This window comes from Sarcophilus harrisii, chromosome 1 (assembly GCF_902635505.1).
Source record: "Sarcophilus harrisii chromosome 1, mSarHar1.11, whole genome shotgun sequence".
In the NCBI taxonomy this organism is placed as follows: domain Eukaryota; kingdom Metazoa; phylum Chordata; class Mammalia; order Dasyuromorphia; family Dasyuridae; genus Sarcophilus; species Sarcophilus harrisii.
In genome coordinates, this window is record NC_045426.1 from 497,628,916 (window position 1) to 497,653,418 (window position 24,503).

A 24,503-nucleotide genomic window follows, 5' to 3' on the forward strand; every position below is an offset into this window, starting at 1 on the left:
TTCCGGCTTTTAGAATAATGTGTAATTTATTAATAAACTAATCTCAGCCAGCAAGGGAGAATTCAAAATATAAGGACTCAACATTCCCATTGATTTACAAATTCTTGAACTAAAACCACAGGCTTTCATGTTTATTCTTCAAAACTAATACAATTTCCCCTCCTTTAATTCACAAGAAGGATTATTCAGGCAGCAGTAGGAAAAAGGGTGAATTCAAGGAGGGGAGAGGATGATTCATTGGAAAGCTACTGAACTAATATAGACAGGTGGGAATGATGAGTGCTTCAGTGTCAGCTGTGGTTAGTAGAACAATTGATAAAAATTAATTCTGAGGCAGGCAGGGAGAAGCCACTGATAGAGATCCATTTAGCTACTCGGTCCCACTCTTTGGGGAGGTTGTCCAGTCTGAAATCCAAGTTATATCAAACTTCTGAGACCCATGCTCTATAGAGGTCTTGAGCAGTCTCACCTTGCCAAGCTCTGTCAGAAATCTCAGTCATATCCTTGAGGTTTAATTTCCCTATAAAACCTACTTGTAGCCCATCCCCTGGCTGCTGCCTTGAGTAAGTCCACCACAATATTCTGCCTCATTGTGTCTTTTTCCTTCCCCTTTGCCCATGCCCGGATGGTATCTTTCCTAACTCCATTATGTTTCCCAATCCCCATCAATTCCATTTTTCTTCCTTATAGCTAATTAACTCTTTGGTGCTAAATCCCTTTCAGGATTTAGCCTGCTAATTAAGAGCACACTCCAGCCTCATGGGGTAATCCTTTCTTACTGGGTAATTGTGAGTTCCACTGAGGAACTTGTTTTTCATATACTCTCCTACTCTATTTCATTGTCATCTTTCCCAGTGTCTATTGTATCTTTTCATTTTCTCTGTAACTTATTCCCCTAAATAAACCTACTTTTTCCCAAAGGGAATGGCCATTATGAATTCTTCACGTGACCGAACCCCACCTTTTGGTGCCTGCCCTCGTCTGGTGTCTACATCACCACATCATTTTGGTGCTTGAATCACATCAGTAGTGAGGGACTATTGTGGGTGGGAGGGGGCTCAATGAGAGCCAAAGGGAAACTTGGAGGATGAAGACGGTGAAATTAATGGTACTTTTAATTGATTAAATATGAAAAGTGAGGAGGAAAAAAAGTGCAAGGAATCCCAGATGTTTCAACTGCATGAATGATGAGGCCACAGAAATAAATGTCTTCTTGCATAGAAGAACAAGTTTTAAGGGGAAGGGAAACAATAGACTTGGTTTGGGATATATTAAGTTTGAGTTGACAGTAAGACATTTAGATAGGGATCACAAAGTTATGAATTTACAGCTGGAAGAGACCTAAAAAGTCCATTCTCATGGCTGAAATGAGGTGATGCAATAAAGTGCTTAGACTGGAGTCAAGAAGACCTAATTTCAAATCTAACCTCAAACAATTACTAGCTGTGTGATCCTGGACAAGTCACTTAACCCCATTCCCTCAATTTCTCATCTGTAAAACCAGCTGGAGAAAAAACCTAATGAGCTGCCAAGAAAACTCAGAAATAGAGTGAGGAAAAATAGAACACTACTGACAATGACTTAACAACAACTGAGACACTTGAAAGTTTGCAAAGTACTTCCCCCCCCCCCGCCCCCCAGTAAGACAATGGGGTTAAATGACTTGCCCATAGACACAGAGCTAGCAAGTTTTCAAGTGTCTTGATGTCATACTTGAACTCAGGTCCTCCTGATTACAGAGCCGTTGCTCTATCCACTGTTCTGTCTGGCTGCCCCTGCAAAGCATTTTAAATATATTGAAATATATTATATAATTCTATATACATAATATAATTATAGAATTACATAATATATAAATAGATTATATATTAAATATATTTAAATATCTCTTTTGGCCAAAGAACAACTCTGTATTATAGATACATTATTATTATTTCTATTTTACAGATGAGGAAATTGAGGCTGAGAGGCTAAGTTATTTGCCCAGGTTCACACAGCTAGTAAGATGAGACTGCAATTGAATTAAAATCTTCCTGACTCCAGGTCCTACACTTTGCCCACCAGGTTCCCTTTCTCCATTCCCCAGCTACCTGAAAGACTGGGGTGTCTCTGAGGCTAAGAGACTGGCCAGAAAGGGGTGGCTGTGTGATAAATGTTACAGAAAGGCTGAAGACCAGAAAAGATCTTCAGACTGGATGTTTAGGTGGTCATTGGTCACCTTTAAGAAGGCAATTTCAATACAGTAATATTAGTTTCAGCAGAAGATAGATTTCAAGGGGCTGAGAGGACAATGGGTGGGTGAGAAAATGAAAGCACTGGACACAGATAAATTGTTCAAAGGACTTAATAAAGGGAAGAAGAATTATGAGCTGGTGGGTAGGTGAGGTCAAGGGAAAACTCTGAGACTGAGGAAACTCGATCAGGTTTGTGGCAAATGTTAAAGAACTAAAGTAAGAAATTGAAAATACACAAGAGTTGTATAACCTATATCATACTATTTATTGTCTCAAAAGGAAGGAAGTCAGCAAAGTCCAAAGTCAGCTGGGGGATTAATCTTTATGAAGAATAGGATGCTTCTTCTTTTGTGACCATAGGGGAATGATCGTAGCTGATTTTATGATCATAAAGAGTTAATGATGATTCTGAAGACTGGAAATGAGAAGTGGACATTGTGAAGTTAGGAAGAGAGAAATTTATAATAAATGAGTAGCTAAGGAAATAAATAAGTTTGGGCTTTTGGATTTGGTATAAAAGACTGATTCTCATAAAAATAATTTTCCATATCTAATATTTTTCCTTATGTATTTTTCCCAATTACATGTTAAAATATTTTTAAACTTGAAAAAATAATTGAGTTTTAAATTCTATCCTTTCCTTTCTTCCCTCCCTTGTGGTCTGCCATTTCAAGTGTTTCATGAGCCTCAAGCCTATTGATTCTGAACTTTTGTTTGTGTTCCCAGATTGATTTTTTTTTTTTTAGGACTGGGTAGAAGAGGCCATTCTCTGCTTCATTTCTTATTTAGACTTAATTGCTGATTGGGTGTTGCCTCAGACTTGTTAAAAAACTTTAACTTACAAAGACCAAGGTCTCCCACTGCATCCAGGAACATTTCCAGTCATTCTGACCTATATCTGGCCACTAGATCTACATTGTTCTGAAGGGGAAAGTTCACAGCATCTCCTCCCTGATGCTGTGGTTCTCTTCAAGAACGAAAGACAAACAAAAACAATAAGCCAAAGGCAGGTTTTGATCTCACTTATTTCTTATTACAGGTCCACAAATCTATCTTTGTGCCAAATTGCCTCTTGGCTTTTATTATCCTCAGTTTTGTCATCTGGAAAATGGAAATAATAACATCTAATCTTTGTGAAAATCAAATGAAATAATGTATTTAAGACATTTTAACAACTTAAAAACACAAAAAATATGGTCTCTTGTTATTATCTCCTAAGTCACAGAAAGGTTGTGATTGATGAAATCACAGGCCTTCCTCACATTTGCTTATTCCAGCTGTAGTAAATAAAGATTGATTGGAAAGGAGACAGAGAAAAGAAGAAAGGAAACCAATTAGGATACAATGACAACATTATCTAATAAGAGCTGGACTAAGGTGACAGTAAAAATTAAAAGAAATAGATGCAGAGTATATGAAAAAATGAAGAACCTATTAATTTTGGTGAAAAACTCATGAAATTTGGTGTCTAGACAGATGTAGAAGAAGAGGGAGAGGAAAGAATCAAGGATGACTGAAATCTGGAGGTGGGGTGACAAGGGGAAGGATAATACCATTATCTGAAATGGGGTACATTTGTGGAAAGCTGATATTAAGAATAACAACAATATAACAACAACAACTAGCATTTAACATCTGCAATATGATTTATGAATATTATCTGATTTGATCCTAACAACAGCCCTGTGAAGTAAATGCTTTTATTATCTCCATTTTACAGACATGGAAATAGAGGCATTTTGAAGTTGTGCCTAATGTCATACTGCTAGTAAGTGTCTGAAGGTAGATTAGAATTCAGGCCTTCCAGACTCCAGGTCCAGTACTCCATTCAGCTTGTTTATTGGCCAGGACAAATGCAAGACTGGTTCTAACACGTTGTTCCCAACATTTTGTACCGACTCTTGCTGCTTTTAGCCTGTTTGGCTAGATTTTTACAATATGATCTAGGAAGTGCATATACATGTAAATATATACAGCCTTGCATTTAGTCATGTAATAACAGACACACCTTTTTATGTTGAAGCTCAATAGAGAGTAAATAACTTCTCTGTTCTATAAATATACTCTATTTATTTTCCTCTTTTGCATATTTTGCTTCCAAAATTATTTACAAAGCATTCACTTTTTTTTTTTTCTTAGAAAGCTTCCCCTCCCATTCAGGTACTGAATTAGAGCTTAATTTTAGCAAAGTGTTAATGTCCAGCAGTAACTGATGGTTTCTAAAGATAAAGGGGAGCAGCTAGGAGGTGCAGTGGATAGAGGGCCTGGCCTGAAGTCAGGAAGACTCATCTTCCTGAATTCAAATCCAGCCTCAGACACTTATTAGCCATGTGATCCTGGCTAAGTCACGTAATCCTTGTTTGTTGCCTCAGTTCCTCATCTATAAAATAAATTGGAGAAGACAATGGCAAACCACTCCAGTATCTTTGCCAAGAAAACCACAAATGAGGTCATAAAGAGTCAGATACAACTGCACAACAAAGATAAAGAAAAAGCACAGCACTTTTATGGTTAGGGTTATCACAAAAAATCCATATATTTATAGTGTGCTTTAAGGTTTACAAAGTATAACACTCTGAGGTAAGTAGTCAGGGCATAAGTTTTTTATATAGTTCCTACTATGTGCCAGCATTATATTAAACATTTTTACAAATATCTTGTTTTCTCTCATAACATGCTAGGTAGGTGCTGTTATTATCCGGATTTATAGTTGAAGAAACTGGAACAAATGTGGTTGTGTGACTTGCCTAGGGACACATAACTAGTAAGTATCTTAGACTGGATTTGAACACAAGTTTTCTTGATTCCAGGCTCAGTGTTATTTTGCACTACCACTTAGATACCCCATTTTCATATCATGGAAATTAATAGAAAAAAATAAAATTATAAGGAATTTGTTTTAAAAAATAATTTTCTTAAAAATATTATTTTGCTTAAGTGAAGGCTATTCTTAGCCACACACTTAAAAGTTTTAAAAATAAAATTTCCTTTTAAATTCAAGCTTAAAAAATATTATATGACATAAACTGAGTCAGTTTAGAGTGGCTTTCAACCTGCCAGAGTACTTGATTTTGTTAACATTATATAAGTTGGTAAAATACGATGGTAATTGAATTCTCTATTTAGAAGAATTGCCAACAAACCAGATTTATTTTACATAAGAGTATAACAAAACAGAAGAGCCTAAAACATTTCCTTGAGGGGAAAAAAAAAAAAAAAACTAGCAATCACCTGACACATCTCTATCTGATACCTGAGTAATTTGTGACTGATGTACATTTTGGAATCAGATATTTACAACATGAACCATAAAGTGCATATACACATAAATATATATATAGCTTTGCATTTAGTCATGAAATAACAGATACACCCTTTTACATTAAAGGTCAATAGAATGTCAGTAACTACTCAGTTGAATAGTTTTATAAACATACTCTATTTTCTTCTTTTGGATGTTTCTTCTCCATAATTGTTTGCAAGGCATTCACTTGTTTTGTAAAAACTTTTCCTCCTAGTAGGCAGCAATATTTAATAAAAACATTTCTAAATTTCTGTCTGCTTTGTAAGGACATTTGAAAAGTTTACGTGATTCTTGGTTAAATTTTGTTTGTTAAAAATAAATGACAGAGTTAACTGGCAGTCAGTCTTAGAGTCAATAGTCTTAACTATTCTTAACCACAACTTTAAGAGATTACTAATGTTTGTAGCTATAGCAATAGACTCAAGGAGATTATAAAGCATTTGTTAGAATTCACCATTATCAGAGTATTATCATCACTACTAGTATTAACACTATCAATCAATCAATCATTTGATCAAACAATTAAACAACAAATATTTTAAAGTACTTCCTATTTTTCAGGGACTATGCCAAATGTGAGAATACAAAGAAAAGAGAAAAAAAAATTTCTGTCCTCAAGGAAGTTTTAATGGACTAAAATTTAGTGATGAAATATCTACAAAATGGAATGATCCAATAAGCTAAAATTAAGCAAGAAAAAAAAGGGGGGCCCTGCAGTATTCAGTGCAAAGGAATAATTAACTGATGAAAAACTAAATAGTAAATGAAATGAATCAGGGTAGGCCCCAGGCAAAATTGGAAAACAGGCAAAGTTTGTTTTTGGGACTCTATCCCTCTTGTCATTACTATTTTTCTTTGTTTTTTATTTTTCCTCTTTCTCCTCTCTTTTTTGTACGGTTTTCAAAGGACATAATCCCCATGCTTCCTTCTTGGTACCTTTGACAATTACTTCTGTTCTAGATTTTTTCTGATTTTTTTTTTTTTTTTTTGTTCTCATAAACACTTACCTGTCAGGGCCTTGAAAGGAGGTGAATAGATAACCTTAAAGGTCAGACAAGAGACTCTGGACTTGACAATAGGGAAGATTCACAAATTTTCTCCTCAAATAGTGATGTCAAAATGTTTTCTCTTTAGAGAAAAGCTTTATGTTGAAACGCAAAAATTCCTTTCTGAGGTTCTCACTTTATTAATATTAAGAGGGTTGGGTTTTTTGCATTTCTCTATCCTTTTAAATGAAATTATACTTCATTTAAAATTAATATCATCATCAGAACTTTTTAAGTTTTTTAGATACTTTAAAAAGTGGTAATAGTTATACCTTCAAGTATGTGTTTGCTATTGCCTTCTCATTGATCCCTCGCCATTGATCATCTTTAGCCTTCGTCTCCTTGATGTCAACAAAGAAACCTGTTACAGGAGTTCGACCAGAATGGACTGGGTGCTTCCACTGGAGAACCAGGGAGGTTTTCCTGACTTCACTATATTTTAGACCATGAGGAGGTCCTAGAGAAACCAAGAAATAAACTCTATGAGTACAAAGAAGAAAGATTAGATATGAACTCAGTCTTAAAACCATGTGCTTAAAGCTATAGCATTTACAGGAAAAATTCATATTTCTAAGCATATTATCATCATTTTGATGACTCTTCCTGACAACTCTGATGTGAAATGTTAAGCCCCTCTTTACTGAGACCATGAGACTAGGACACCAGGAAGTTGTGTCTTGCTCAAGTTGACATGGTAGATCTTACATGTATCTTTCTTCTGGACTAATTCTTGGTTCCCTTGCTGGTATTCTCTTGCCAGAAAATCTAATTACATTATATTGACTGATTATGTGTTAAATGCAAGATGAAACTTTTCCTAAATCTCAATTAATAATAAGAAAACAACTCCATTGACTGGCACATGAAGTGTAATGGTTTACAATGGGAAATGTGATTTTATAAGTATCTGAATATTTACACAGAGGTAAAAATATGCTTGAAAAAATTGGCCCTCAAGTTCTGTCCTAGTAAGTATAATTTCTCCCAAATGTCACAGCAAGACATCACCAACTGGGCTTTTCCTCTCATCTTTACATGATGAGATTTTTGAATGCATGTGTTTAGTGTTTGTTCTGGCTCCATCCTAAATGGGGATTGAGAGGACCTGGATTCAAATCCTAGTTCTGCCATTTCCTAGCTGTGGAACTATGAATAAGCTGCTTGACTTTTGGGGTTTCAGTTTCCTCAAGTATAAAATATGCATGTTGGGTAATAATGCTAGGTGACCTTTATATATACCTTCCAACTTTAAATGTATAATTCCCATGAACTGATGCTGATGAAATGAGCAGAACCAGGAGATCATTATATACCTCAACAACGATACACTTGAGGATGTATTTTGACGGAAGTGGATTTCTTTGACAAAGAGAAGATCTAACTCAGTTTCAATCGATCAATGATGGACAGAAGCAGCTACACCCAAAGAAAGAACACTGGGAAATGAGTGTGAACTGTTTGCATTTTGGTTTTTCTTCCCGGGTTATTTTTACCTTCTGAATCCAATTCTCCCTGTGCAACAAGACAACTGTTTGGTTCTGCACACATATATTGTATCTAGGATATAATATCTGTGACATATTTGACTGCTTTCCATCTGGGGGAGGGGGTGGAGGGAGGGAGGGGAAAAATCGGAACAGAAGTGAGTGCAAGAGATAATGTTGTAAAAAAAATTACCCAGGCATGGGTTCTGTCAATAAAAAGTTATAATTATTAAAAAAAATTTAAAATAAAAAAATTTATAATTCCATGAGTCAGGAATCCAGGTATGAATCCTGAGTCTGATATGAACTAACTTTAAGCAAGTCACTTCATTCAATTTCATTCAACAAAAATATATTAAGTGCTTATCATGTGCTATGTTTCCTCATCAGTTTATATTTACAATCGACTTAATTTTTTTTTTTTTTTGCTTTAAGGGAAGTGTTCTGTAAACCTTAAATTCCTGTCTTTATTATCATTTTGACATTATTAGCAAATTATATTTCCGTTACACCCATGAAATCAATCAACATTCGTTGCCTCAATTTCTACAGAGCTTTAATCACTAAATGGGTGCGGTCTCAAATTGAGATCTGCTGAAGACCTTACTTTAAAAAGGACCAAGGTCTCCCACTGCATCCAGGGCCATCTCCAGCTATCCCGACGAATACCCGGCCACTGGCCACAGATGGCTCTGGAGGGCACAGAGAGGCAGGTGAGTTGGCACAGTTCTCCCTCATTTAAATCCAATTCTTTTGCATATCATGGCATCCCCTCCCTGACATCATGGTCTGTTTCCACAATAAAGAGCAAAAAACAAGTATTAACCTTGAAGAGAATTGCAAATAAGTCAACCAGGTTGTGCCGGGGTGGTTCCCAATTGTAAAGCAGCTATAACTGCATATATGACAGTATAACTGCCAAAGTCCTTTGGGGTTTATAAAGCACATTTCTAACAACCACCTGGCCAGGAAGACAGAGCCAGTATTATCACCTTGGTCTTTTCAAATGAAGAAACACAGGGTCAGAGAAGTGAAGTCATTAGCCCTGGGTCACATTGTTAATCAATGTTAGAGTCTGGACTCCTGACTTCTGACTCAAAGTCCGCTGGGATTTCCATACTATGCTGCTCCCAGTATTTCTCTACTCTTAACAATTACAAACATGAATCATCTTGGCACTCACGCACATACACGTACACACACACACACCACACACACACACGTTCCTGAGACTATTGCCTCTGCCCCCCATTTTTGTCACCAATGGAGAAATGTGGTATTGGAGAAAAAACACCAGCTGTGGCCATAAGTAACTGCAACTTTGGGCAAGTCATCTCTCAGTTCCTTAATCTATAAAATGAGAAGTTACACTAAATGATCTCTGAGGTGCCACCCCCAGAGCAGAGAAATCTATTCTCTTTGACTTGTCTGTCATGATGAACTAAGCCAAAAATGGACAAGAGGGAGCAGGGGAATTTTTTTCTCTCTCTTGAGATACAGCATTTGTCCTCATGCCTTTTCATTTCTTATCCATATAAAAGTTCTAGAATTTTTCTGGTCCACCCCATTCTTTAGCTCTCTTCAAGGATTTGAAGTACCTGGTATCAGATTCACTGTTGTGTAATTAGTAAATAAATTCCTAAATTCAAGGTCATCTCAATGCACAACAAGAGCACCTCCCACTGAAAGTCATACCAGGAGGCAGTTTCAGAACTATCAACTGTCAATTAAGAAAGGGCAATGAAAGGTGAGTGTGTTCTTTTGCTTCCTGAGTGTTTACTGATGGAAGTTGGCTTCCCCTTGACTTTCTTTTGTAGCCTTTTATTTACTCTGCTTAAATTAATGATGAAACATTGAACCAGACCTCAAGTGCACTCCTGGCTACCAGATTAGATGCATTATAGAGGAACCTAATCAAATAAAGAATCTTAAACATTTATTATTATTATTATTTTTACCTGGAACAGCAATGGTCCATTCTTCACATTTAAAAGATGCACTAGCTTGAGAGGGAGTCCCCACCCCAGCAATGTTCACTGCAGCCACTTGGAACTGATAAACCATGTTTTCTTTCAAGTTGCTTATCTGCAAAAATAAGAAAATGTTAGATCTCAAGTTTTTGGTTTAAACTTTTGTTTCTTTATTGTGATAATAAATTGTATAATCCTCTGCTAATAATGTAATTTCTCTGAGTCTCAGTTTCCTCAACTGTAAAATGGGAGTAATAAGAGTATCTATCTCATAAGGTTGTTATGAGAATCAAATGAGATAATAGGGGTAAAGCACTTTGCCAACTTCTAAGGGCTATATTAATATGAGTTTTGATGATGATAATGATGATAATATTAGGCTGCTTCTTATTAGTCAATTCTTCCCTAAGAGTAATAATAAGAGATAACATTTACATAGCACCTACTATGTGCCAGGCACTGTGCTGAGCACTTTACAAACATCTTATTTAGGGGCAGCTAGGTGGCACAGTAGATAGAGCACCAGCCCTGAAGTCAGGAGGACCTCAGTTCAAATCTTATTTCAGACACTTAACACTTCCTAGCTGTGTGATCCTGGGCAAGTCACCTAACCCCTATTGTCTTACAAAAAAAAAAAAAAAGAAAAGAAAAGAAAGAAAGAAAGATAGGTTGTTCAATTCTCAAAATAACTCTTTAAGATGGGAACTATTATAACTCCCATTTTACAGTTGAGAAAACTGAGGCAGAGAGAGGTTAAGTAATGCACTGGGGTCACACAGGGAATAAATGTCTAAAGGTTGTGTTTGAACTCAGACCTTACTGATTCCAGCCCAGCATTCTATCCACTGAGGGTTGCTGAAGACATGAGATATGTTTGAGAAGGTAGTTTGGAAAGAAAGTGCTATAAATCTGTAAATTTTCAGAAAAGTTATACAATATTAGGTATCTTGGACATAAAATAAATGTTCAATAAATGAATACACAAATATTTTTGATGGTAATATATTTAAGTTTAAAAGGTCCAACTGCTTGGATATGCCTGGAAATGCACATCTGTGCTTTCAGTTCTTATCAGATTCAAATGCCCAGGAAAACTGTATGTTTATCTTATGCAGGAAGTATGTCTTATCTGTTGCTAATAGGTTGGGAATAAGGGATATTGTATTCTAAATTAAACAGGGAAGATCTCAATTTTCTTATCTGTAAAATGAAGGGGCCAAACTCAGTACCTTAAAGGTACTTTTTAATGCTAATATTCTACAGCATTATGATTCCCATCCCACTGATCTACCCAAATAGTCAAAAGCAAACATTCCCAGTTTTAGATCAGAGGATCATAGATTTAGAGCTCAAGAGACCTTAGAAGACATCAAATGCAATCCCCTGATTTTATAAATGAGAAAACTATGGCTCAAGAGCTGATACAAATAATAAGTGTCAGAGCAAGTATTGAAATTCAAGGCCTCTGATTATAATGCTTCCTCATTTAAATAATGAGTAATATAAGAAATATTATATTGGTCTGTTATGATGATTGGACAGCAAGTATAAATGGGAAAACATGAAGGCATAGACTGATGAAATTCTGGTGTGTCCTGGTATGAAAGGATGTTACTAAACAAGTTTGGTTGATTACAGCCTTTATTCTGCAGGCCTCAAAACAGATATGTGTAGAAGGGAGGAAGGAAACCACAAATAAAGAAAGCAAATTGCTTACTATACCAGATATATTTGCTCAGCTTGCTAAGATGTAATAGTAGGACAAAACCGCAAAAACATATTTTTTAATATCTGAAAGAAATATCCTCTCTCAAAAGAAAGTAATAGTCTTTCCTCTAAAATAAAGGAGAGAGGAGGAGAATCATTCTCCTCATCTTACAGGTGGTATGACAGTATTCCATTTATTCATTTTCCTGGACACACACTTCATCAAAAGTCAATGACTTAAGAAGAAAGAAAAGGCTAAGCCGCTCATGATGGTGACTCAATTTCTAGAATCAGCAACCTTGCCTGCTGGGGAAGGGCACAACCATGTTCAACCATAAGTAGGGATACTGGGTTGATTGGTTTGGTTTACTTGTTTTTATTTCTTAGTGGAAGAATTGAATGGGAAAGGGAAGAAGAGATAAGGAAATGATTGTGGCATAAGAAATCAATGTATCAATGGAACTTTAAAAAATAAATATAATTAAGGATAGTAAGATTCCGTTCATGACGAGGACATACATCTTAGTTTTGCACAGAATCACAGAATTTCAGGGTTGGAAAGGACCTCAGCAACCAATTCGCCTACTCCAAAGCCCCAAATCTGTATCTGTAATACAAGATACAGATCATTCAGACTCTATTTGAAAACATCAAGAGAGAAGGAAACCACTGATTCCTAAGACAACTCATTCTACTTTAAAATTGCACTAATTGTTGGGAAGTTGTACCTTACATCAAGTCTAAATTTGTCTTACAAGAACTATCATAACTCCTGAGTCTTCTCTTTTCAAGGGCTAAACTTTCCCAGTTCCTTCAACCAATCCTTATGTGGCATGGACTCAAGAGCCTTCATTATACTGATTTCTCTGTGGATACTCTCCAATTTTCTCCCAGAGAGGAAAATCTCAAAGGGAGAGGAAGAGAAAAACTCTTTTTTCTTTTCTACTTAAGAAAATTTATAGCTACTCCCTTTAGGAAACTGGGAGAGACTAGAAGTCCATGTGAGTAGGGATTCCCATCAATATTTTAAGAACCAGGAAGCAGATATTAATTTGTGCCTTATGCATACAATTCACAATGGAGTGTTTGACTATATGTATAGTATGTATAGTGTATAAGAGAAAATCAGAATACAAACCACTTTTATTAAATTTGGTGCATTCCATACTATTCCTTCTAATCACACTGCGATATAAGTCCTGACCATAATCCAAGGTTAGAAAATGCACTGAATCATTAGAATATTGACTAACTCTTATGACTAACTTCAGGTGAGATAATGTGAGATTGCACTTCTTGCCTTGTATGCCTGGTCACTGACGGCCTTAATGTTGGCCTCCTTCCATTTCCCAGGTACTCCACCAATAACCTCACGATAGTTAACATAATAGCCAGTAATTTCAGCTCCACCGGTCTTATCTGGTTGCTTCCATTCAAGAACCATTGAGTCACGGAAACTTTCAAGACAAGTGATGTCATAGGGTGGAGATGGAGTAGCTGTTGCAAGATGAATACCATGTAAGTAGACAAAAATCAGCCTATTAGTGTATGGATATTGTATTTATTTAATTGATGCTGTTCATAGAGACAATAACATTGGTAATATGAAATGTAAAATGTATACATTTAAAAAATCAGTTTCCAGAAATCAAGTTGACACAATAGAAAATATAGATTGTAATTAGTTCTCAAAAGAGAAAATCACTATTGTCCCCTTTTCCTGGATAGTGAAAACAGGCTAGAGATACTTGGGGCAAAATGACAAAGCATTCTGAAAAATTACTCAATTCTCTACCCCAGACTCATCATTTTTGTCTGTTTTCATCTTTGTTAGCGATCAAACAAGAATAGGAAATAAACACCACCTCTTATCTCTAGTTGCTTATTTGGGTGTTCATGTATTTCCAAATGCATATTATTTCACCATTCCACATACTTACCTTTATGAAAGGTAGACATCATAGCCATGGTGATCTGTCTGCAAGTAGAGGATAACTGATACTGGAGCTTAGTTAAAGATTTATCAATGTTTTCCCGTCTTTGTGGGAAGTAACATTTTAAAACACAAATAATCAGCATATTTTTTTCTCTGGTATGTAACTAGGTGGTGTAGTGGATAGAGGAATGGTCCCACAAGAAGACCTGAGCTCAAATCTTGTCTTGTATAGTTACTATCTGTGTGACCCTTAACCTGTATGTGCCTCAGTTTCCTCAATTATAAAATGGGGATAATAATAACACCTATCTTCCAGGATTGTTATGAGTATTAAAATGAGATTAAAAAATGCAATGTGCTTTCAAACCTTAAAATGCTATCGAAATACTAGTGATTACAGTCTCTTTATCATAGTGGTAGAATCATTTTCAAATGGTTCCCATGATACTGTTCAGCTGCTGAACATGCTTAATGTCAAACCTGAATAAAAATGAGAGGGTATTTTAAGTCTTCTCTGATTTAGAGTGCCCTTTCTCATTAACTTATCAGTCAGTCACTGAAAATGTAATTTTAGATGATGGCACTTGAGGAGAAATCATCTAGAAATGAAGGATAATTTTCTTCATATTTAAAAGAATTCTAGAAAACACCCTCCACAAAAATATTATTCTGAATTCTAAAAGGCTATAGTGGCAAAGTCCAAGTTCTTTCGGATTCTACCAGACGGGAAAAGTTTTCAGTATACATCTAGCATCTACAATATGTCTGTAGTCCAAAGACCAACCCATTTAAGGACATAGAGGAACATCACCAGTAAGATAATGATGTTGATTTTTTTTTCTGGCTACTATAACTGATGAAATTAATAAAAGCACCTAATAATCCTCATTCCTCCATGACATGCCTCCTTCCACTTCTGCAGTAACAACAGAAGAATAGCAGAAAATGGAATAGAAGGTCTTTAGCATCAAACAGATCATCTACTACCTATAAAGATTTATATAACTATTGATACTCTTTAACATGTGCTCTCTGTACAGTAACTCACAACCTTACATCCTACCAAAGTAACTCAACCAAATCTGAGTAACACAGTAGAACCTCTAAAATATTTAAAGAACAAGAGGAAGACTTCCATTGACGCAAAATAGATGGATTCTCTGTGGGGAACTTATGGAAAGACATGGACTAGAAGGGCACAAGATGAGATAGTACAGGAAAATTGTGACCTGCATCAATGAAAAGTGTGTCCTTCCTGAAGACATCAAAAGTCCACCAAAATACTACAGTAGAGAAAGCATAGAAGCAAGTCCATTTGGATACAATTTTCTTTCAGGGTTTGCCTTGTTAAACACTATATTATGAAATGTCCAATTTCTCCCAAGTTCTATGAACAAACCAGTAGGTTAATAACCAACTATTTTAATACTGGAATTTCAGGTGCTAAAAAAGGCTATAATATAATGGGAAAATAAATAAATTAAATAGAAAAACAGTTTAATTTAGCCCTTCTTTCCAGTAGCTTTTCACATTTTCCATTTACTCTTCTAAGTTTAATACTAGAAAATTTATATCATATCTTTGACATGATATAGCAATACTACTGACTTTTAGCTGAAATATAAAGTGAAAACCTGAGCATCAGTCATCAAAAGATAATACCTAAGATGACAGCAAAACTTAACTTCATGTAATCTCATGTAATTATACTTACAATTACAATCTCATGTAATGAACACTTTCTCTTGTACAATTAATAGGAATGTCATATAAGAACCCCATGTGGGTTTTGAATGATAGTGAAGTCATTTCCATTATAATTCCATAAAATGTAAGATTCTTGAGGGAATGGACTGTTTTGATTTTGTCTCTTTATACTCTAAGTATCTGGTGCAGTGATTAGCAGATAGTAGATATTTAATAAATGCTTATTGAGTTAATGATTCCTAATATAATAGACTTATCAAAGATGTTTCAAATTTTGGACACCAAATTTTGGACAAAGAATTTATGTTGACCTCATTATCCAATAATATAGAACGTTCTACTGTTAATAAATATAATGCATAATGAACAAGGGAAGGAAAAGAGTGAAATGGCTTTTATAGACCATGTATAAATGTGCTCTATATGGACACCAAAGGATGAAAAACCATCAGCCTGAGAAAAGAAATTAAACATCGAAGAAATGACAAATGATTGTGAATAGGACAATGAAATGAATACATTGATGGAAACTTTTGATGGATGGAGAGTGATGGAGTGACTTGACTTGACAGGCTCTCACCTATAGCCTTCTTCTTTTTCCCTTTTTCCAAAGTTGCAGGGGCTGCAGGGTCAGACTTACTTTTCCCCTGATCAGCTGCTTTTGGAGGTTCTGCTGGTGGCGTATGATCCTCCTGAACTGTTTCACTTACTTCTTTTATTTCTGACTTCTCCTTAGCAGCTCCCTTCTTCGATGCTGGAGAAGGTGCCTGCTTATCCTGAACTCTTTCACTTACTTTACTGACTGCTGTTTTGTCCAGTCTATCAGAGCTACTGGGTGGTGTGTATTGGTTAAATTTATCACCACTATCAAGCAAAGCAGCTTTCTTAAAAGTCGGCCGGGAGGCTTCATGCATGCCTCCCTTGTAGTCGGTTAGTCCACCAGTTTTATCATTCAGTTCAGGCCACACAACTTGAGACACTCCTCCCCCTACAAGTGCCAGAAAACAACAGAAAACACTTTGAAGCAGAAAAGGTTATGGATCTGCCATTATTTAACAGACCAAAAAAGATGAACATCAACAACAGCAAGAGACAGAACAGAAGTAATCTCGTTATTACAGAAATCAGAATACATTTGGGTTGGCAAGAGATATGAATGCCATATGTCTCACACACTTTACACCAAAGAATATTCTAACATTTCTATTAACCAAGCAAATGAAGAAATACAGAGAAAAGCACAGACAGAACATGAACAATTTTGATTTTCCAAAAACCAAAGTGTTTTTTAAAATATGCAAAACATGTCTCATACATTACACGTAAGAAAACATTTAATTTTCTCCATTATTCAAGAGGATGAAGAAATGAACATCAATAGCATAATAGAACACAAGCAGCACTGTTTTATGGATATTAGAATTCACATATATCAACAAGAGCACTTGGATGTACTTCCCAACCTTAATAGGTTCTGAAGAATGTAGTCTTGGGAGCTCACTAAAGGTAACTGATATTAAATAGGAGGTAGGGACTGATATAAGGAACTCCCAGAAGAGGAAACTCTCTCTATCAATATGGTCGGCACTCTCTCTGTAACTTTAAGTCTTAGGGATTTGTCTACAGCACAGAGACAGTCAATGAATTGCCCAGAATCACACAGCAAGTATGTCAGAACATCACAGGCCAAATCTGTAAACACATATATACCATGCTGTCCATGATAATTAAATAATATTTTAAATATTTAATGCTTAACTAGGTGGTGTAGTAGATACAGTACAGTAGATGGAATAAAAAAGATTTATATTTGAACCCTGCCTGAGATTTGTAAGTTTATTTATTAAAGTCAATTGAGACAGCATGTAAAGTGTTTTATAGTCTTTCAAATGCTATAGAAATGTAGGCATTAATATTATCAACATACTAATTAATAAGCATAAGTATTTGGTATAGCCCCACATTATCCATTTCATATTTCTTTTACCTTTGTAAATATATATATATATATATATATATATATATTATATAAGGTTGGAGGTACATCTCATATATTCAGATAGAATTAAAATGAAGAAAGCATAGTATGAGTGTCAGTAAACAGTCATGTTAGTTGCTTTAGACTAGAAATAGAGGTGGAGATGAAAGAGGAATGAGCCAGCAGCTTTATGTGGCATGCATGAGTTTTAGAGGATGATAGTAGTAGGATCAGGGATGGAGACAGACCAGGATCTGGTGATGATGAAGTGATATTTTTAGGCAGCAGCATGATGTGTATTATGGATGATATACCATGTCATGGCGTTTGACTGGCCCTCCACAGTTCCCAGGATGACATGAAGTTAGAATGGAGTTTCACACAAAGATTCATGAAAAACATCTGGGGAAGCTTGGACTTGTCAAGATGAAAAGGCTACAGGTACACAGAAACTGGATAAGTGATGGAATGTCTGCATAATGACAGCTATGAAATGTTAGACATCACCTAGAGCAAAGAATGCTCTAAGGATAGTACCATTAAACTACATAAGAAGTTTATAACATCATTTCTGGAAGGGAAAAAAACACCTTACTTTATGCACTAGAAAGATTGGAATTCATTTTTCTTATTGAGTTAAACATGGATAGAAGACCTACCAATAGCAGCTTTCACTTCAATTGCTTCTGAATCCTTTGAATATTCACTAAGTCCAGCTGCATTCACAGCCCTGACTCGGAAAATATAACTCTGACCATTAAGAAGTCCATGGCAGATAAACCTAAAAGGAGAAAATTGAATTATATGGGTTTCTAATCCCACTTAATGCTTTTGATTTTGAGGAAAGTGCTATTTAAAACAACAACAACAACAAAAATCCTTACTCCAAACTAAATTGTATTTGGATTAGAGACAGGATGAAAATGAAGGTCCTGTGAATGCACAGTGAATAGAACACTGGAACCAAAGTCAAGAAGACCTGAGTTCAAAATCTGCCTTAAACACTTAACTAGTTATGTGACCCTGGACCAATCACTTAATCTCTGTTTACTTGACTTACCCCATTAGTAAAATGGTGATGATGATAATTCCTAAGCCAGGATTATTTTAAGGACCATAACAATGCTTAGCACATAGTATGTATTCTATAAATTTTAGTTACTATTTTTATTTCCCCTACTTATTCAAAAACAGGGAAACCAATAGAAGATATCAACCATTTATTCATAACTGAAGCAGAGTATCTATTGTCTACAGGCATTTCACATAAAGTCAATAACTAGGGAAGTTATACCAAGACTTGAAAATTAGATTCTGGAAAATAAATTCCAAAATGCTAAATTCTACTTTAAAGGGTCATCTCTTATGCTACATTGTCTCAACTAAGGTAGAATAACCAGGAAAATTCCACCAATAATTGAAAATAAGATGACGAAAAGTAGATTTCAGAATTGTAACTTTGACTTCCCACTGATTTCGCTTCCTGTGACATTTAGATAAAGGAGTCAGTAATGAGTTACAAAGTCCTTGGGCAGTTTCACACATCATATTTCCACTCCATTAGACTAGAAATAGTTATTCTATGAATCACTATAACATTCTATCCCATCAGTGAGAGCTGTCAAAGCATAGGAAATAACAGCTGTCTGTTAATGATCATTACTTTTAAGAATATTAGGTTGTAAAATATTTATTACAAGAACCTATAACCCAGCCTTTGAGAGGCCAATGTATCAACATCACGGGGAATAGAATGCATCTAAAAATGCACTGGCTGGGGTGGTTATTTCAACACACATACAGCAAAGTTTGGAAGAGGAGAATGAAAAAAATACAATGAGGAAATAATGCCTTTGGTTCAGGCTAAAGTGAATTCACTGCAAAAGTGTTAGTTAACATTGTCTTCTAATCCAATTTATTTCTATTCTCTAGTGCTTAATGATTTGAAAAAGAACTAACCTATACCTGATGGCATGCTCATTACTCAAAGTTGACCTAAGACAGAAGTAGCCCCTCTGAAAGAGCAAAATGTTACTCAAGTCTCTTCAATTTAGTCTTGAATCTTCAATTCTGAGGGTTTTCTTTAGGAAACTGAAAGCATCATTCATTGGTAAAAATAGATGTTATAATAATTGCTGATAATAGTATATCATAAACATTTTCTCATATGATTGTTAGAATATTACTGTGAGTAGGAATATCAGATATTATTCTCATTCTACATGTGTGTAAACTGAGGTTTAGATTGTTTAAATAACTTGTTTTGGTTCACATAACTAGAATGAGTCAGAGGCAGAGTGTAAACAAGCTCTCTTCTGACTATGAACAGAAATTCAGTTTTCTTTTCACTACACCAACTGTCTTACCTTTTTTAAATCACAATCAAAAACATTTACACAGAACAGAAACTAACAAAAAGCTAAGTTATATCATCCAAGCAGATAGTATCCTACTGGTTTTAATTATGTTGATGTTTAGAATCTTAAAAATATTAATACTTTCTTCTTCTATACAAATTGTATGTTATATGCAATCCTGCATAATTTGTTATTTTGGTACCAAGTCTTTATGTTTCAAAGACATATACTGGCTATTGTATTAAAAATTAGAATTTAAAAGCAGAGTAGGGGAGAGGAGAGAGAGAGAGAGAGAGAGAGAGAGAGAGAGAGAGAGAGAGAGAGAGAGAGAGAAAGGAAAGAGAGAGAAAGAGGACAGAGAGAGAGAGAGAGGACAGAGAGAGAGAGAGAGAAAGGAAAGAGAGAAAGAGGAGAAAAAGAGAGAGAGAGAGAGAGAGAGAGAGAGAGAGAGAGAGAGAGAGAGAGAAATCAGATAATTTTGACTGTGTTCACAAGCACTTGACATTGTGGGTAAAAAGCAAAACAAAACATTGCTTATAACATTCCAAGAACTATAGTCCATTTGTAAATAATTCATGATATTTTAAATATATTTTCTGTTTCCCTTTAGAATTTTATAAAGCCTAATAAGTTTAACTGTTTTATTGATTTCCCTCATTGTTTCTTGGTGGCAGAATTCTATTGCAACATCATCACCACCTGCCAGAATTCTATACTATTATCTCAGTTACCTTGAGCCTTTCACTGGGTTGTTATTGCATGGTTCCCACTGATTAGATCCAACAACACTTGACTCAATGTAGTATCCAACCAACTCTTTAGCATCTTTTGATTCCTCCCAAGTAACAACCACTGAAGTATCTGTATTTCTGCTTGGAATGATTTGGCCAGGGGCTTTGGGAATATCTGAGAAGAAGGAAAAATAAGTTATTGATTGAAATTAAGCCTGTATTTCAGAAGCCAAAACAATGAAGTGCTTATCTGGTGTAGCTATAAGCATTATTTTGGATTACATTTCATGACAAATAGATGAATATTACTACCTCTTGTGAATTAGTATTTGAGAAACATCTTTTCAAGTGACTCAAAATCAATGCTCTGAACTCAAAGCTTTAAAAAAATGAATGTTAAAAAATGTATATGTAATTTGGGAATATTTAACTAAATAAAATATATATTCAAAAAGAAATCAAATGCTATTTCAAAGCTATCATAAAATGTAAGCTTGGCTATGTACTTACCAAGTTTGTCCCCAACCACAGTAATATCAGTTGCCTCTGAAGGCTCACCAACTCCTGCCGAGTTAGAGCATCGAACCCGGAAACGGTAAGATTTCCCTTCAGCTAAATCAAACAGGGCAAAACGAGGAGACTTTACAGGGATCTCAGTGTTTACTCTTTGCCAGTTCTCTGTATCTGCCACGCACTGCATTCAGAAGAACAAAAAGCTTTCAGAAAAGGAAAGATTTCAAGCTAGATTTGAATCCCAGGTTGACTGTGCCACATGGTTTACCATGTGCTATTGTTCATGTAAAATCGGAATGGGGATCTGAAAGGAGTGGATAGAATATTAGATTTGTAGTCAGGAAGACTTGAGTCAGAATCCTGCTTCTGATAGTAACTGTGTTACCCCAAGAGGATGTCTTACTCTCTCTGGGCCTATTTTCTTCACACCTGTAAAATGAAAGGTTAGATTTGATGAGCTCTTAGGTAGCTGTTGGCCCTTAATTTGTGATCCTATCATCCTCTGAAATGTCAGAGAGACAGAGAGACAAAGAGAGAGACACAGAGAGAGAGAGAGATACAAGAGAGGAGGGAGAGAGAGACAGACAGACAGACAGACAGAGAGAGAGATACAACAGAGGAGAGAGAGATAGAGATAGAGAGGGAGAGAGAGAGAGAGAAAGAGACAGAGAGAGACAGAGACAGAGAGAGAAAGAGGGAGACAGAGACAGACAGAGAGACACAGAGAGATAAAGAGAAGAGACAGAGGCAGACAGACAAGAGACAGAGAGAACAAAAACACAACTGCAGGGAAATAGGGCTCTGATAGATGGCATTCTTGACTCTATTGCAGTAGCACAGTGCCTGTCAGTAGGTCCTTAATAAATACTTGTTGATTCTATTGGCATGGACCATCAGATCCTTTGTCTGTTAATAGATGATTTTATAAGTTTCTGTGGCTGGAAAAATTTATTAACTCAAGGCCAGACTTGTTAGAATGAACTTTTTCCTCCATATTTAGCTGTGCCAGTTCTTGGAAAACAATCACTAAATCCAGTGCTGGGATTAGAGCATTCTTCAAGTCAGAGCAGTAACTAAGAATCCTCATACCTAGATGCAGCTAGGTGGCTCAGTGGATAGAGGGTTGGACCTGGACTCAGGAAGACCTAAAAGCCAAATCTAGCCTCAGATAGTGATTCTGAGTAAGTCTCTTAATCTCTGTGTGCCTCAGTTTCCTCAATTGTTAAATGGGAATAATAATAGCCCCTATCTCCCAGGATTGTGAGGTTTAAATGAGATAATAATTGTAACGCATTTACTTAGCACAGTGCCTGGCACATAGTAAGCACTATATAAATATTAGCTATTATTAACATCTGGACCAGATTTAGAGGCAGCTTGTGGCTCAGCAGATAACAGCTTTGGGCTTAGAATCAGGAAGACTTGAAATCAGATCTGGTCTCAGACACTCACTAGTTGAGCAAGTCACTTAAACTCTGTTTGCCCCTGTTAAACTTAAAACACTGAAAAAGGAAATGGCAAATCACTCCAATATTTTTGCTGAGAAAATTTCAAGGACCACAGGGTCATGAAGAGATGACATGACTGAACAACAAAAACAAGACCAGATTCAGTTGGGAGGCAGAGATATCACGAGAACAGTCCAGTTAGGGATACATTAGTGAATGGCTCATCTCTCCTGAAGCCCAAACATGGAGAACACTATGATGAGGATGGGGGATGGTGCTCAAGTAGGAGAGGAAGCTCTTCCCACAGGGAGGTAATACTTCCCTGGATCTTAGTGCTCTTCAAATTAAAGGACAAGGGTGAGCTTTATGCTTCCTTATATTCCCTTGGGCTGCAAAATGGAATAGTGCATAGAGCACTGGACCAATTTATCAGGAAGATATGTTCCTGAGTTCAAATTTGGCTTGAGACACTTACTAGCTGTGTGCCCGGGGGCAAGTCACTTAACCCTGTTTTCCCTAATCTCCTCATTTGTAAAATGAGACAGAGAAGAAATACTCCAGTATTTCTGCTAAGAAAACCCAAATGGGATCATGAAGAGTCAGATATCACTAAAAAACAACTAAATACTCCCTTATTCTTCTTCCCTAATTCCCATCCCTCCCCTACATCTAACATGGTACTAAGAACAGATGCTTTATAATTATCTGTTAAATTGAACTGAACTGAAGTATTAGTCCTTAAAGTAAGTTTCAATTAATGATTCTATGGAGAGATTATTTCTTTCCTGACTTAAATTTCAGAATAAACCTAAGAGATTCAATGAGTGATTTTTACTTTAATCCTAGTTCACTTCATTGTACTAAAAGAATGTTGGATGACCTAGAAATCTTTGGATGAAAAGTGCTACATAAATTCAAAGGATTAATATTTTTTATACTTTTATCAGTAATAAAAGCCTGAAAGGCTCAAGTACTACCCTCTCCTTTCTCCATTTCTCACTATGCCTAGATTTTGCAAATACTAAAATTCAGGAAGATTTGGGTTTAGAGAATTATAGGTAGGGTCAGTTTTATTCATGTGAAGAATGGAAAATAATAAACATCCCTCAACTTTGAAAACTCTAGGACCTAGTAGATGGCTGAGGGCTATAATTCTATATCCTAGTTTCCTTCTTTCATTTTAAACCTTTGATACCATATTGCTATGAATCACTTATACTGTAGTGAGTAAATGAGTTGAGCAAGCATAGATTGTAAAAAAAAAAAATTATGCTGCTTCCTTGTACCTTTTGGGGTTTGGATTATGATGGGGAGGCACAGACAGAGAAACTGAAAAAATTAAGAGAACTGAGAACTTGGATATGTTAGCATTTATAGAAGAGTTTCCCATCAAAAAGTGCGTTAGATACATTTAAACAATTTGGCAATTAAAGAATCCTGTTTTAAAATAAGTAGTCCTTTCTAGAAAACTCTCAGTTTAAATCACTTCATGAGCCTATAGTCAAAGCAATGCTGGATATATAAGTATCTGATTTGTGATCTTCTAGCAATGGCAAAAACAAAAACAAAAAAAAATCCCAAGTTATTATTCTATGTTCCTATTAAAAGTTAGGTAATGTTAGGCAGCTAGGTGGTGCAGTGGATAGATATTAGGTTGGAGTTAGGAACACTTGAGTTCAAATCCAAACTCGGGATATTTACTAGCTCTGTAACCCCAGGCAAGTCACATAATCCCGGTTTCCTTAGTTTCCTCATCTATAAAATGAGCTAGAGAAGAAAATGGCAAACCACTCTAGTATTTTTGCCAAAAAAATCCCAATGAGAGTCATGAAGAATTGGAATAACTGAAAACTATAACATGTTTTGTGAGGAATATATACAAATATGCTCAAGCTTTGTCCTGCTTCTTAAAGAAGGGTCTATGATCAAAACACTATACAGAGAAGTGAAATATGAAAATTTACCTAGGAGCCTTTTCCTCCTTCCTCCTACCTTCTCACCTCTCATTCCTCCTAGTGAGTCAAGACTACAAAGGGAATACATGTTGGATAACCTGGAAAATGTGCAGTTTCTCTTGAGAGAGAGACA

General features: G+C 35.8%; 1 protein-coding gene across 2 annotated transcripts in view; it reads right to left on the minus strand.

Annotated features, from left to right (window-relative positions):
- The window catches only part of MYOM1 (myomesin 1), a 153,800-nt gene that overhangs the window by 44,802 nt on the left and 84,495 nt on the right, over nt 1-24,503 (minus strand). Inside the window, exons 15-21 of one of the 2 annotated variants that reach the window (XM_031946590.1) lie at nt 20,965-21,148; nt 20,455-20,629; nt 18,026-18,147; nt 15,969-16,376; nt 13,046-13,242; nt 10,027-10,153; nt 6,857-7,041 (exon numbers count right to left, since the gene is read on the minus strand). In XM_031946590.1, coding sequence (XP_031802450.1) covers nt 6,857-7,041; nt 10,027-10,153; nt 13,046-13,242; nt 15,969-16,376; nt 18,026-18,147; nt 20,455-20,629; nt 20,965-21,148 — 1,398 coding nt within the window. The remainder of the gene's footprint in view (nt 1-6,856; nt 7,042-10,026; nt 10,154-13,045; nt 13,243-15,968; nt 16,377-18,025; nt 18,148-20,454; nt 20,630-20,964; nt 21,149-24,503) is intronic. The other variant, XM_031946591.1, reaches the window with a different exon arrangement.